The sequence below is a fragment of the Hydra vulgaris genome, chromosome 11, assembly GCF_038396675.1.
Source record: "Hydra vulgaris chromosome 11, alternate assembly HydraT2T_AEP".
Lineage (NCBI taxonomy): Eukaryota > Metazoa > Cnidaria > Hydrozoa > Anthoathecata > Hydridae > Hydra > Hydra vulgaris.
The window spans coordinates 52,611,487-52,627,500 of NC_088930.1; the positions used below are offsets into that span (position 1 = coordinate 52,611,487).

At 27.8% G+C, this 16,014-nt stretch overlaps 1 protein-coding gene across 2 annotated transcripts in view; it reads left to right on the forward strand.

The window, feature by feature from the left end:
* Positions 1–16,014, forward strand: part of LOC101238687 (vacuolar protein sorting-associated protein 41 homolog) — a 130,957-nt gene that overhangs the window by 56,317 nt on the left and 58,626 nt on the right. For both annotated transcript variants that reach the window (XM_065809179.1, XM_065809178.1), the window contains 4 exons: positions 1,529–1,587; positions 4,929–4,979; positions 5,650–5,776; positions 6,625–6,686. In XM_065809179.1, coding sequence (XP_065665251.1) covers positions 1,529–1,587; positions 4,929–4,979; positions 5,650–5,776; positions 6,625–6,686 — 299 coding nt within the window. The remainder of the gene's footprint in view (positions 1–1,528; positions 1,588–4,928; positions 4,980–5,649; positions 5,777–6,624; positions 6,687–16,014) is intronic.

Sequence of the window (16,014 nt, forward strand, 5' to 3'; positions counted from 1 at the left end):
TATTTCACATGAGGTATAATTCAGAATATTTTTCATTTAGTGCAATTTTTTAATTTTTTGAAACAGTCGCGGTCAAATTGTCAAAGCAAAATGTAATTTGCCTGATCATATAATGATGTGCAATCGCATGTCTTCCTGTAAAACACTGTACCCTCAAAAAAAAAAGATAATAATGTAAAAATTAATTAAAATAATAATGTAAATATTAGAATTAATGGTTAAAGGCTATCCCCATTTAAATATATAAATTATCTCAAGATATTTTTTGACCGAAGTCAATCAACAAAGTACTACCAACTGATTTAAGTAAAAAGCCCTCACAAGGCTATAGTATGTTGTCTATGTTCCCCAACATACTCTGATATAAATTTACTTTTCCTTGTTCTCCTCATATCTAAGCTAATGGTTGGGGTAAAAAAGGAAGTTCTATATTAAATCATATAAGCAGTATACAATGTAAATAAGAATTATGACATTTTCACCTTGGCAATCTTATATCGAAAAAAGGTAAGAATTTTAAAATTTCAAGATCTTGTAAAGCTTTATAGCTATGTTTTTTTGTTTGATTTTCTTCAAAAAAAAATTTATCATATTGGTTTTATTTTTTTTAAATCTACTAGTTTTTTAAATCTACTAAATTTGTTTTTGAGTGCAAATATAACACTCATTTTTTTGAATTTGTCAACTGGCTGAATTATCTTAGATTTTTAAAACACAACACTAGATGTGACTTGAAAACTTTTAACACTAAATGCTACAAAAAAACGCAAAATGTTTCTTAAAAACCTTTAACATTAAATGTTACAAAACAACACTAAATGTTACTTAAAAACTTTTAGCACTAAATGTTACGAAACAACATTAAATGTTAAGCTTGCTATTTTGGTGCATAACTACACATGCATATCTGCATAAGTACACATGCAGACCTGCAATTCTTTCAAAATGTGCTTTCTCAACTGATGTTTATGTGCTAAATTGATAACATACATCTCTAGTTCATGAAACAGTGGATATGCTAGTAATATCAAGGTAAAGTTGGAGAGGCTTATGAAATAAGTAGGGAAGAACAAGTTAAATAACTTCAACAGTCCTAGTAAGTTTTCCCTAATTTTTTATGTGTGTGTGTAATCAATTTGGTTTAATATTACTAACTTGTTTCTCCGCATAGTGGCCTTGTTCATCAAGGTTTGTGTTTTGGAGTTATAGTGTTGAGAGAAGGTTGTAACCACAAAAAAAAAAAATGTAGCCTCCTCGACTGTAGTGGCCTTGGGGTGGTGCATAATTAAAAAAAAAAATTATTGGTAAGGTTTTAATTAAGAGGGTTTGACCAATCAATATTGGTTTAACATTTAAAGCATATTTTATTATTAAAAAAAAAAATTAAAATACATTAAACTAAAATCAAATTAACCAACAATGAACTAAAAATAAAATTATTTTATTTAAATGCTTTATTTTTTTTCATTATATGTAAATGTGTTTTATTTAGCACATATCTTTGTTAAATAATTAATATTTCGTTTAGCACATATCTTTGATATAGACTATTTTGCTTCTGGAATTGCTCCATTTGGTAATGAAATGGTAATAATTTAATTAAAAACAATTTTATTTCATGATACTAAGTTAAACAAATATTTGATAATTCAATGTAGTTATGATTGATAATTCAATGTAGTCATGATTGATGATTCAATGATGTTTGATTGTTTGAATTGTGTTTAGTAGTTGTTAAAAATTAACTTAATTATTGATTAGAAAATAAGTTTTGATTGGTTAGAATAAGGTTAAAATGTGTAATTGTAATTGTAAAAATTAAAATACAATAACACAGTACAATACAATAATATTGTAATGTACTGAAAAAAGAAAGAAAAATTTTTGTTTAGTAATGCTGTGATAAAAATTATTTTAACAATATTTATTGTATTGTTTTTGTTCTAAAAATACAATAAAATTCTAAAACTATTGTATTGTAGTGTTTTTAAAACTATTGTATTGTAGTGTTTTAATAAAATAAAGTTACAATAACTATTGTATTTTTTATTAAAAAACATTTACATTAACATTTTACATTTCAGTGTATTTTTTTTTTTTTTTAATAAGAAAATGTGAATGAAAGTGCATGCAAATGTCTAACTTATGTAAACAAGTTAGAAGTTAGCATGCACTTTATGTAATGTGGAAAGATATTAAAGCATATATCAAGTTTTACAGTTTTACTGTTACCTGAAAACTGCATTGCTACAACATTTACTTAATTTTGATTTATTGAGTTTATTTACGGTTTTATAAAGTTTTTTATTAAATAGCGTTAAAACCTTTCACAAACAATACACCTTAATGGCCGAAGTGGTAAGTTTACAGAGTTTTTGAAGCAAAGTGACATGTGACACGGTGACATGTGACATGGTGACATGTGACATGGTTCAAATTTTACTACTAGTACCTTTTTTTTTTTAATTCTCTTTTGATTTTTCAAAAATAAAAAATTAAAAAACTTTTGAAGTTTTATAGATATTATACATAATATATATAAAGATATTATATACAAACAAAGTAAAGAGAATTTTTGAAAAAGATTAAAATTTTAAAAAACATCAAAACCCAGGGAAAATTTGTTACGCATATGCCATGAAAGAGAATATTGTATTATTAAAATGTAATAAGTTCTAATAAGCTGCTTTTTTGTTATATTGAGTTTTTTGCTATGAATATATATAGGCAGATTAAAAAAATTGAAAATATATTTTATTAAGAAGCGGTTTTAAACCCTCGCAAAAAGTCACTGATGACAGTCCAATAAACCACTGAGCCGTCAAAGAAATGCGTCATTGAGAAAAACAAACCATTTTATAAATCTCTTATAAGCTGATCTATCAGATCTATGCATGTAATTGATAATCTAACCATTTTATAAGCTCTTATTGCACTTAATCGACTTTTTTCAAGCGGGTTCTCTAAATAAGTGCAGCTTATTAGCATAGCATCTAATATAACATAATATAACAATAAACAAATATGTTATATGCAAATGTAAACAATCTATTTATATAACGTTTTACACAGGATATAAGATAACTTTTCTAATAATTACAAGTTTTTTGGCTTAAACTTTTCTGTTTTGATATTTTGTATTTGTGTTATTGTATTTTAAAAAATTGACAAGATTGAAAAAATAACAAACATTTTGTCTCATCCAAGTAGCAAAATTTAAAATTTGGATTTTAGATTTGCCATGACTCTCCCCTCTCTTGATAATTTCTTTTTGCTAAAACTACGTTATTTTCTTAGTTCTGCCATTTGTATAGCAATAGTTACAAAAGTCTATTAGTATTAACGTCTTTTGCATAAGTTAAGTTTGCCGCGCATATATTGAATGATCATCTATAATATATACACAATATATTATATGAGAAAAATTCAAAGTTTTATTTTAACAATTAGAAGAACCTCACCCCTCCTCCCTAAAAAAAACAAAAAACAATGCTGATGACAGTCCACTAAACCACTGAGTCATCAAAGAATAAGTCTAGAAGAAAAACAAACCATTTTTTAAATCTCTTATAAACTATATCTATGCGGAAAAGGTGCTCGTGATAATTTTTTTCGCTTTTAAAAACAATTTTTCAGAATGAACTATTTAAAAAAAAGAAAAAAAGTTTAAAAAAGTTTACTATAATTTAAGTATTGTCTAAACATAAGAAACTTTTTTTTACTTTCCAATTAATTAAGCTTAATTTTAGCAATAATTTAGGACAATTTTATCTACATTTTCAGATTTCTCATCACTTGTCTTGGTTTGTATTTCTAAGTACTAAATTTCTGCAAATTATTGTCTGTTGCACGCTACCATTACTAATATGCAAAATAACATTGGTTTCTTTATAAACCTCAAACAAGTTCACAGTCAGATATGCTTATCTAAAAGTAGTTAAAGTTATAAGTTTATCTAAAAGTTTTTTTCTACTCAAAAGAAAAGAAGCGTCTACAAAAGCAACAAATAACATTGAAATAGTTTACTTGTTTAATCATACAATAATGTAACAAATAACATTGGATCAACTTGTTTAATCATACAATAATGTAACAAATAACATTGGATCAACTTGTTTAATCATACAATAATGTAACAAATAACATTGGATCAACTTGTTTAATCATACAATAATGTAACAAATAACATTGGATCAACTTGTTTAATCATACAATAATGTAACAAATAACATTGGATCAACTTGTTTAATCATACAATAATGTAACAAATATTTTATTTAGCTTTTTTATTTTTCCTGTCGATTTTAATGTGTGAAAGGAAAATGACATTTAGTAGGATTTAGTTAATTAAATTTTATTTTAATTAAAGTGAACATTTCTATTTAATTTATTAAAAAGAACATGGCACTTACTAGAAACTAGTGTTTAATTTATTCAATTTTAATTAAAGTTTAATTATGGGTACTGCTTTGGCATCCCACACATTATAATTCAGTATATCAAGTAGTACTAGAACCAATCATAAAATATTAGTTGTAAAGTATTTTATGATTGGTTTTTCTTTAACCAATCATAAAATATTAGTTGTATTCTATTTCAAGGTAACATGGCTTGGCCTCTGAATTACTAAAACATTTCTAATTTTTGACATTAAATTAATTTTCTTCCCTCCAATTATTATTGTATAACTAAGATGAGTTACAATACAACATTTATTGTTTTTGTAACAATAGTTGTAAACCTTAGATTTTGTTTAAAAAGCATATGAAACTTCATTAAAAATTTTTTGGTAAAAAAAAATTTTTAATGAAGTTTCATATGCTTACTTAAGTACCATACCTTAAGTACCATACTACTTAAGTACCATACCTTAAGTAGATTGCGAAAAAGTCTAAAAGCTAATTATCTATTTTTTTCTTGCATTTGAGGCTGTATTGGCATATTCATTTGATGAAGAAGATGGTGCTGCTCCTACAAAGGTAAGATAGTTTTAGATCTTCAAGTTATTGATACTGAAAGTATCAGAAAAAGCATTTTAAAAAAACAAAACAAATTTTTTTAAACCAATTAAGTGCTTGCTAAAAATGACCTCAAAGTGTTTGTTGAAAGTAACCTTGAAGTGTTTGTTGAAAGTAACCTTGAAGTGTTTCAAAAAATTGCAGTAATGTCCAAAGCATCAAAACATTTAAAAATACACTTGCTGGTTTATCAATTACAACTTTCTTAACTATCTTTTACCAACATAGTTAACAATAAAAAAAAACTAGAAATAAAAATAGTTAAAAAATAATTTGTTTATCAGTTTTACAATGAAATAACTTTTTCACATTTTAATTTTTTGAAAACTCATTTTTATTTTACAATTTATATTCTATTACAACTAGACTTTTTTAATAAAAAGTCTTGTTTTATATATTTTGATTCTTGTTATATATATGCACCTTTTTATTATTTATTTCTTTTGGAAAAAAAGATAAAGGTCTTATAGAATGGATCAAATGTCAAATGCAATTTAAAGTTCAAAAATGATTATTCCATTCAATAAATGAGTCATTTGATTTGAATATTATAATTATACAAAATGATAGATCTTTAGTAATAATGTAGATCTTTAGGGTTGCAGATCTTAAGACTGATTTTTTTATTTAGGGCACTGCAAAGCGACCTCAACTTTTAGTTATAAAACCAGAAGGAATGTATAAATTTGAAGAAGCATCCAATGATTGTTTATCTATTCGTGGCTTTGAAGAATACAAATGTAATAATTATTTTCTGGGTAAGTTTTTTTTTTATTATTATTTTTGAAAAAACTTTTCAAAAGTATTATATAATTATTATGATATACATTTTTTATCTGTGTCTTACATAAATATTGCAAAAAGTCTTTTTATCATTTTCTTGAAATTTTCTTAAACAGAATTTTTTTTTTAATACAATGAATAAATGGAATATGTATCTCTTTTTTCAGAGTAAAAAAAGTTTTAACAATTAACTTCATAGTGAGAGTAAGTTGCTATGCAACAACGCTTTTTTTTTTTAATGCATTTGGAAGAGAAGAGAAGAATGTTTTGGGCCATTAAATTAAAAATCAAATAGTTTATCTTTTTTTATTATTTAAAATGTATTTTTAATAAACATTAACTTTAAAATACTTTAAAGGAATTTGAAATATATATTCTGTTAAAGTTCTGAATTTTTTTTAAGGTTAAAACTTCAATTTAATTTATTTATTTTAGTTAATAATTGTTGTTTATTTTAAATCAATAATTATTAGCTATTTGATCTGAGGAAGAGTGTTATGAAAGGCGGAGTATATCGTTGGGTTGGAACTATTTGCTTAGTGGAAAAATATTTAAACAAACTTTTGAGATACGTTTAAAACACAGAAAATTGATAACTTATAAAGACAAAATTTGTTTTTTGCAGTGCATCTTTGTGTTTAAAGTTGATTTTACATTAAATTTTAAATAAAATGACTTGTTTTTTTAGTATAAAAGCTGATAAAATTAAAATTTTTTTTGTTTTGAATGGAAAGTGGTAGTGGTAAATAAACTTAACAATAAACAATTAACTTTTTTTTGGCTATTTTTTATGTATTAGTTTTAATATTATAAAGTTGTTTAGAAAAGGTTGAAGAAGAACAATTGTTCTACATCGTTAGTCCTAAAGATATTGTCATTGCTCGAGTATGTTTTTCTATTTCTAATAAAATTTCTTGACAGAATATATATATATATATATACATATATATCTATATATATATATCTATATATATATATATATATATATATATATATATATATATATACATATATATATGTATATATATACATGTATATATATATATGTGTGTGTGTGTGATTGTGTGTGTGTTAGAGGTTGTCAAAAAAAGTAAATTTTCATTCTTCTAAAGTTGGGCCAAATTTATAAAAAATGAGCCTTAAAAAGTTAGAGCACTATCAGGTCACTTTTGACCGCGTTCCCCCCCCCCCCCCCCCATCTTTCCTCAAGACAATAATTTAGGGGTAAAATGACCGAAAACTGGTCATTTTCGGCCATCTTGAAAAATAATTTGAAAAAAATTTTTTTTTTTTTTTTTTCTATATATATAGATCTATATTTTAGTTTAAAAATATATGGTTTTTTTGTTACCCCTCAAAATTCTTTGTTAGGTTGTATTGAAAATCATGAAAATAGGTATTTTTTGTAATTAATGTTAGATTTATATATATATATATATATATATATATATATATATATATATATATATATATATATATATATATAAAATAAATTGATAACCCTGTGTGTATATATAAATACACAGTCCTCCATGCTTGTTCCCAAATTATGCCTGAGGGGGCAACCAACTTCATAGCCCCCTCATGCATGAGGGGGCAATGAACTTCGGCCAAAAAGTATAAGCAGCAGCTGGCTGTGACCACTGGAATGACAGTTATCTATATTTAAAAAAACTACTATTTATACTTAAAAATCAAAATGAGTAAGAGTAAATAAAAATATATATTTGAAATTTTATCTTTTTCTGTATCACACCAAGGCCATCATTAAATTTACTTTTTGAAATTGTGCTGGATTTTTTTTTGGTGATCTGAATACAGATTGAGTTTTGTCTACTGTGAGCAATCTGTTCTGTTTTACAGTTTCATGAGTATGCTGTCCTATCATACCTATAGACCGTTTTGAATGGTCATTTACAAAAAAATCAAAGTTTCAGCATATTTTTGAAAACTTTTGAAGCATGATAGAGTATGCCAATAGTTTGGTGGAAGTGAGAGTCAGTCTTTAACTCGTAGTTTATCATGTCCTATCATGTCAAAAATCAGGTAAGAAAAGTCGTTAATTTAGACTGACGAAGATAGTGGTTTTTTACCAATATTTGTATCCATTTTTATAAATTTTCTTGATATCAACTTTTACTTTGTTCTCAGGTTTATACTGAGAACAAAGTAAAAGTTAACTAGTCTGATCTAGACATATCAAATGACAGAATTGCTGATGCAATTTTTGCCTTCTCTAATGTTAACTCATCATCTAGCAAAGCTAGAGGTATCATGATTGAATCCAAATACCAACAATGCTTATACTGAGACTCTAATACAGTATTAACAGCTATTGGGTTTGTACATACATTCTTGTACAGATGCATTTGATGTATGGCCGTAAGATCAAGAAACAGAACTTTAATGACATCAGATTGCAGAAACCATTTTGCTTAAAAGCAAACAATAAATTCTGATATAAGCTTAATTTCAGTTTTCATCTTCTCATTTTCTTGAACAAACACAGGTTGATTGGATAGAATTTAAAGCTTTATATAATAAATTGCTTTTTCTATAAATCTTGCATGATGAATAGCACCAATTCTTCTTACTTTATATGTAAAAGTGGATAAATAAGTGACAACTAATTCTGCAAGCTCACTTCTATCATATCTTATAATACCTGGTTAACCAATATAAGCTCTGCAAAATGTCAATGACTTATTAGCTACCTTTTTTAAAAGAGAGCTTTTAACCTTATTCTAATCAAATCATAACAGTTGAACTGGATTATAATTAAAATTAGGTCCTATAAAAATATTTTTTAACTTTTTAAAAAATGTATTATCATGTCCATTAGTTTTGTCATCGGTCACTAATTGCCAAAAAAAAAAAGCATTCTTAATTTAGTCATGTCATGTCTATAGGCTATTTGGAGAAGATACTAGTTCTTTAGATATTCTGGAAACTGATCCTTTATTTGTCCCAGTATTGGATGACGTTGTATCAAAGCATATTCCTCTAGTTTTTGACGTAAGTTGATACTCCTTAAATAAATTCATTACACCTAAGAACTGAGCTTCACCAGTGGATGATGCTAGCAGAAGTACTCCAAGTAGGTAAGTCTCTCCATTAATGTTAACTAAAACAGCCATTCTATCCCTCTTTAATACTTTTCCTTTGTTTAGCTCAAACAAGATCTTGCCATCAAAATAAATTATACATGAATATGAAGATGCATCAATGACTACCATAATATCATCTTTTGTAATGGTGGACATTTTTTCATTTTATTTTATCATTTTTTTATAAGCAGTAGACTGGCTGCTTTTAACTTCTTTAAGATCAACACCATATTGGTATAGAATTGCATTTGTTACTTTCTATAAAACATTTGGTGATATATCACAGGTTGTAGCAGTATGTGAAACATTACCAGCATCTTTTAAAATTTTTGCAGTTACTGTATCTGGGTTTTCAGAGAATTCTATGTGATACCAATCACTTAGATCAAAATCAGATTCGATTGAAGAGTCCTCATTTAGAATTGTATCCATAAGTTCACTGTTGGGTATATCATCTATCAAACTCTTAGGCTGTGAACAATTTTTTTTCCTGATATTTTCTTCTGCCTAATTTACAGAAAAATTATAGTTTTTGTTTTTAATTTTAGAATTAGTAAAAAAAAAAAAATTTACAGAGGTTAAACCAGAGATAAATTATTTAATTAAAAGCATTGACTATCTTTTTTTTTAATACTTAATATCCTATGAATCAATAACAAACTTTCTTTTACCTTCTTAATCTTCCAGAAATTTTAAATCTTCAATCTTGTCTTTTAGCAATCTTTTTTTATCTTTACTGATCATGCTTTACTGATCATGCTTTACAGTTTTTGAGATTAGGATTACCAAAAAAGTTTTTTTTTATTTCAATCTCAAACTCATTTTGTTTATTCAAATTACCCATAGTTCTTCTTTTTGCATTTTTTTTCAAGTTAGTATAGGACTTATGCATGTTAAAAATTTTTTTTAATAAACTTAAATCTGTTAACACACAAAACCCAACTTTTTTTTTCTTTTCATTATTAACCTCCCCAAGGCTCAAGAAGGCCACTACAGTTGAGGAGGCTACTTTTTGTGATTACATTCTTCTCTCAACTCTATAACTCCAAAACATGAACCTCAACGAACAAGGCCACTATGTGGAGAAACAAGTTGAGTGCGTTACTACCAGGGACATGGTGAGGATTGAACTTTAATCCAGGGTCTCTTTATTTTAGACAAAATACATTCACAACAACTATCTTAACATCTTAAAAAAATTTTTTTAAGGGGACAAGCAATAATATTCGATATTGCCGCAGGTTTAAATTGTTGATTATATATTAAATGTTGAAGAACATCCAAGCCTGTTAGAAGTTGTACATCTAAACAGAAAGATTTAGACATTTTTAAATAAATATTTAAGTGACCAGTAATTTAACAATTTGAGTATTAATAAAAATGTTTCTACTTGATATAGCTGGCTTTGCCTCTTTTATAATAGAGTGTTCCTTTTTATTTGACCTAAGTTGTGCTTCACATTTTTATTATGTTTATTGTATGTACAAATCTAAAACTATTAGAAAGATCAAAATAATAATCATAAGTTGCAAATTATAAATATGTAACAATATGAATAACTGAAAAAATTTTAAAAATTACCAATTTTCATGATTTTTAATACTAACAAACAAAGATTTTTGAGGGGTAACTAAAAAACCATATATTTTAAAACTAAAATATAGGTCTATATATATATATATAGTAAAAAAAAAAAATTGCCTCTCCCTAAAGATGCCCAAAAATGACCAGTTTTCTGTCATTTTTTATATATTTGCCCCAAATTTAGGGGGTATGGTTTTTTAGATTTAAAAATTTACTTTTACCCCTAATATAATTGTGTATATATATATATATATATATATATATATATATATATATATATATATATATATATATATATATATATATATATATGTATATATACACACATATATATATATGTATGTGTATATATATATATATATATATATATATATATATATATATATATATATATATATATATATATATATATTAGGGGGGCTCAAAAAAACAAAAATTTTTATAATGCTTTCGGGGTAGAACAGAAAACCTGTCTCTACATATAGGTAACTTCTGTTCAAAATTTTGTCACTTTAGTACAATATCTTCTGTTCTGGCAAGGGGCATGGAATTTCAAAAATTTAATTAAAATATTCATATATTTATATTTTTAAAAATATTTTTTAAACGTCACAGCACTTTGTGGTAGTGTGCAAAAAAATGCACCTATGTATGGTTAATTACTGTTCAAAATTTCACGCCCAACAAACAATATGTTCTGGCAAAGAGCCTGAAATTACCCACAAAATTTTTAAAATGATTTCAAAACCAAATACATATTTCAATTAGAATAAGTGCAGCTGTTTCTATTCTTTTTTCAATTTCTTTTGTTTAATATTGTTAATCTTTTATAATAAAAACTTTTTGACTTATACCCAAGTATACAGTACATTAACATTATAAAATTAAAGTTAAAAAATTGATTTGTATTTTTTATGATCCTTGCACAAGTTGAAGTTGTTATTTTGTCTTGAAATTTTCTTGGCTTATACGCGAGCATATACCGTAATAACTTTTATTTTAGCAGATTATTTTCCAGATTATCATTGTTAATTAATTAACCAATTATTATTTACTTATAAAATAATAAATTATTATAAGTTATTGCTTCAGGTCGTGAGTGTGAAAGTAAACACCAGTGAGAAACAAAAAATGGCAAAATCTTCAAAATTTTTAAAGCAAAGAGCATTAGACTGCCCAATTTTCAGATCACCGACAGATTTTGCTAGGATGCTTCCAACAAAAGAAGATGTTATTAAATGTTTAATTTACGAAAGGTGGCGCCTTGGATCTGAAACAACTGGTATTAAGGAACCCACATTTTCTTCCATATCACATTTTGTTTGTGAAAAGCTGCAACTGCTGTATTCTGATGCTTCCATTCCAAAAGAAATGTGTTATTGATATAATTGATGCATATCACAAATCTTATATCAATATCAAGTCTGTTTATTAAAGAATAGAGAAAAGCATGACAACTAAAGCATGAGTTGAGAAGTTTAAAAAAGAATCACACTTTCTTTTTGATATAGCAGTTTGTAAGTGTTCTATGTTTACAGACTGAAATTGCCCAAAAGAATCCAAGGTCTCCTTTAAAGAACAAACATTTCTTGCTGATCAGAGAACAAAGCGCTTAATGTGCATTGGATTGCTCAATTTGCAAGAAACTAAAAAGCTCCAAGCACGTGCTGAATGGAGGAAAAAAGAATTCCTTCATAGTTCAAAATCTACTGTGTTTTGCTTATTGCAGCCTAATAGTGATAAACCTTCATCATCATCAAGTTTCTGTAAAGACTACAAGACAATGGATGAGGTACCTAAACCTGATGACTACGACTATAATCCCAGACCATCAGCTTCATCCTTTTCGCAAATGCATATGAAACTTACTAACAACGCCTTAATAAATCAAAGATTTGGTGTATTGCTTCAAGGTTGTTTATCAACTGCATTTCAACAAATCGCCTCATTGCCACTTGTTTGAATCCTTTGATGGTCCTACCTCCAGACCTACTTCCTACACTAGTTGCATTGGAAAATCTTTAAAGGCATGTGAGCTGATTCCAAGTGTAACATATGAGCTAGTTAACTGCACCTTGCCATCAGTTAATATACCAAATTTGAGTAAGGGCCAGAAGTATTTGAGGGATATTGCTCTTGCCATTAGATCAGGCACTCCAGGTCTTCCTAAGCGAAATCCAGGCCCGCTAAACATGTCACGCTGGTTGACAACAGCCAACAGAATATGTTGATTGTATGATTGAATTTTAAAGTCCCTTGCCAGAACAGAAGACATTGTACGAGGGTGTTGAAATTTTGCACAGAAGTTACTTATGTAAAGAGCTACAATTATTAAAAAGTTAGTTCTTCAAAAGTATATCATGTTGGGTCTCAAAAGAAGCAGAATTTTTTTTAAATTATTAAATCAATCATTATTTTATTAAAAAACATAGCTAAAAAATATCATAATTAAAAAAATCTTGTTTTCAAGATTCTCTATTTTTTGTTTTCAGTTAAAAAACTTCATTTTCTGTTCACTAAAATCTATAATAATAATTTTTTTATAAAATGATGATTATTTTTAAAGTTTTTATATATTTTCGCTTCTTTTTAGACCTAACAAGACATACTTTTGAAAAACTTTTTTTTTTATTAATATCAGGGACCCATCTGATGGTTAAGGGTCTTGGGGGACTCCTAAAAATATTTTTTATTCGAAAAACTTTTAAAACCAGTATTTTTTTATTATATAGAACACATTAAGGGGGTGTCTTCATATATTTTTCAAAAATGTTGTTTTTTGGGACACCCTAATATATATATATATATATATATATATATATATATATATATATATATATATATCAGGCCTTGTTACGAGATTTCGCTGCGACTTTATTTCTTCTGAATAAACGTCACGTTAACGATAATCAAAAGATAATTTAAATATTCTAAAAGATAATAAGTTTTTGCGTAGCGCAAAACTGCTGAACGCGTAGGCAAATCGCCTTTTCGCAAGCAAAATGCGCGCTGCGGAGCGCGTCTTAACCCGGCCTGATCTAGATATATCTATATATATTTAATGTTTTCTATGTGTATATATATATATATATATATATATATATATATATATATTTAATGTATTTAATGTATGTATATATATATATATATATATATATATATATTATATATATATATATATATATATATATATACACAGCTTTAGCCAAAAGTTTGGAACACCCTTGCATTTTTGAAGGAAAAGACACATTTTGTGTAATAACATAGAAACATATATTTTATATAACTACCATTACAATACGAAATTAATCTACAGTCAGTAGGTCATTAAAAATCCACAGTTAGTATTTTGTATATTGTCCTCGACTCTTCAGAACAGGTTCTATATGCCTGGGCATCGAGGTCACCAAATTCTCACAATACTGCTGACTCACTTCTGTCACCCATACACGCTTTATAACCTCTATTAGATCCTTTTCTGATGTCGGTGCTCGCTCAGCAACCTTTTGTTTAATTAAGATTAACATATTTTCAATGGGATTGAGGTCTGGGCTTGATCCAGGCCATGGACCTAAGACCTCAATCCCAGAATCCCAAAGCCAACTACTCACTGCCCTTGTTTGATGGCAGGGAGCACCATCATGCTGAAATGTGGTGCAATTGAGTATCCCCATATGATGGGGAAGTTTCTCTTGTAGGATACTAAGGTAGACCTGACCGTTGATTGTTGTATTTTGTGGCATGAACCAGATACCTCCTCTGCCCGCAGCGCTAAAGCTTGCCCAAACCATGACCGTAGGTGACATCTTTACCGTTGGTGTTACATATCTGGCATTGAAACATTGATTTGGTGGTCTCCTAACACGACATGACTTTGATTAAAACTGAGTGAAGGTAGCTTTGTCCGAAAACATCACGTTCCTCCAGTTTTCTGCCACCCAATGCCGGTACTTCCTGCAGAAGTCCAATTGGTCTTTGATGTTTTTAGCGGTCAACTTGGCTTTTTTTGCAGCACAATAGCACCAGAGATTGAAATCGTTTACCAATCGCCTCCTGATTGTTCGGGAACTTGGTGGGTCCGACATGGATGATGATATAGCTGAGGAGGACCACGTGGGATGAGCAATACAGGCCCTTCGGATGAGACGATCAGCTGATAATGAAGTTACACGTGGTTTTCCAGATCTTTTGCGTGAATCCAGTGTACCCAACTCTGTTGCTCTAGCAATCCCTTTGATCACTGCCGATCGGGACACCCCCAGAATGGCTGAAATTCTGTTTTTAGAGAAGTTTTGCTGGTGGAGCACCATAATTTGCGCACGTTTCGCGACTGACAACTCCTTTAGAAGATTATGGGTCGGAATATCTGCAAACACACCCAGAACAAAATTGTGAATTGCTAATATTTACTAATATTTAATTAACTACTAAGTAAAACAAGGTAAATTGAACATAAAAATCAACCTTTACTCCTTCTAAAATATAATTTATAATTTCTACCTGTTTGAAATGATTCCAAAATATGGACGTAAAATAAAGTCGTATTTAGAGTCCAAAAATAGAAATTTCTAACCTGTAAAGCGTGTTAGCAGACATCTACACATGCATGTGAATCAATCTAAGAACGTAAACAAGTCAGACACTGCATAAGAAATTTAAAGCTTTACACATAATTGGTTGTGTATCTCTCATAATGAACAACGGCTGATACTGAAATCAATGGTACATTGATTGTATAAGCTATAAATATATTTGTATTCAAGCGTAAGATAGGAAACAACGCTTCTGTAGCTTGTCTTCTATATTTCAACAACTGACACTAATTAGTGCAAATTAGTCATTGCGGCATAGTCTATAACCGCCGAAAATGGCTAAAACGCCCAAAATGCAAGGGTGTTCCAAACTTTTGGCCAAAGCTATATATATATATATATATTTATTAGGGTGACAAAAAAAAAAAGTTCAATGAAGTTGACTCTCAACTTTGTATTGTGTGCTTTTTTTTAACTAAAAAATAGACTGTGCAAAAAATTATTATGATATTTTGGTATCTAAGATTTGCTCAATGAACTTGATATTATCAGATTTTAGGGTCAACGGAAAATAAAAGCAAATTTTAATTTTTTTTTGGATGCAATATTTTAATTTTTTTATTCAAATTTAATGTTTATTTTAATCAGATTTTGATACAAATTGTTCACTTGTTTTCACTTGTTGATTGTTCACTTGTTTTCATTAATGCCTTCACAATAGTGGACTTTCGCATATCTGGAATTCGATGTCGATGTTCTTACACAGTTTGTAAAACAATTGAGTTTTATCTTTTGTCAAGATCTTCCCTCTTTCGGCTGTTATTTATAACTTTCATAGAATTAACAATTTTGTATGCTTCCTGGTATTCGGTTACTGTACTCCATGTGTCTAGGCAATGATCTTTCATAAATGTCCAATTTATTCCAAGCTCTTCAAATACATATTTTGATCTATTTGTTACAAAGTCATCTAAGTTCATTTTTACAATT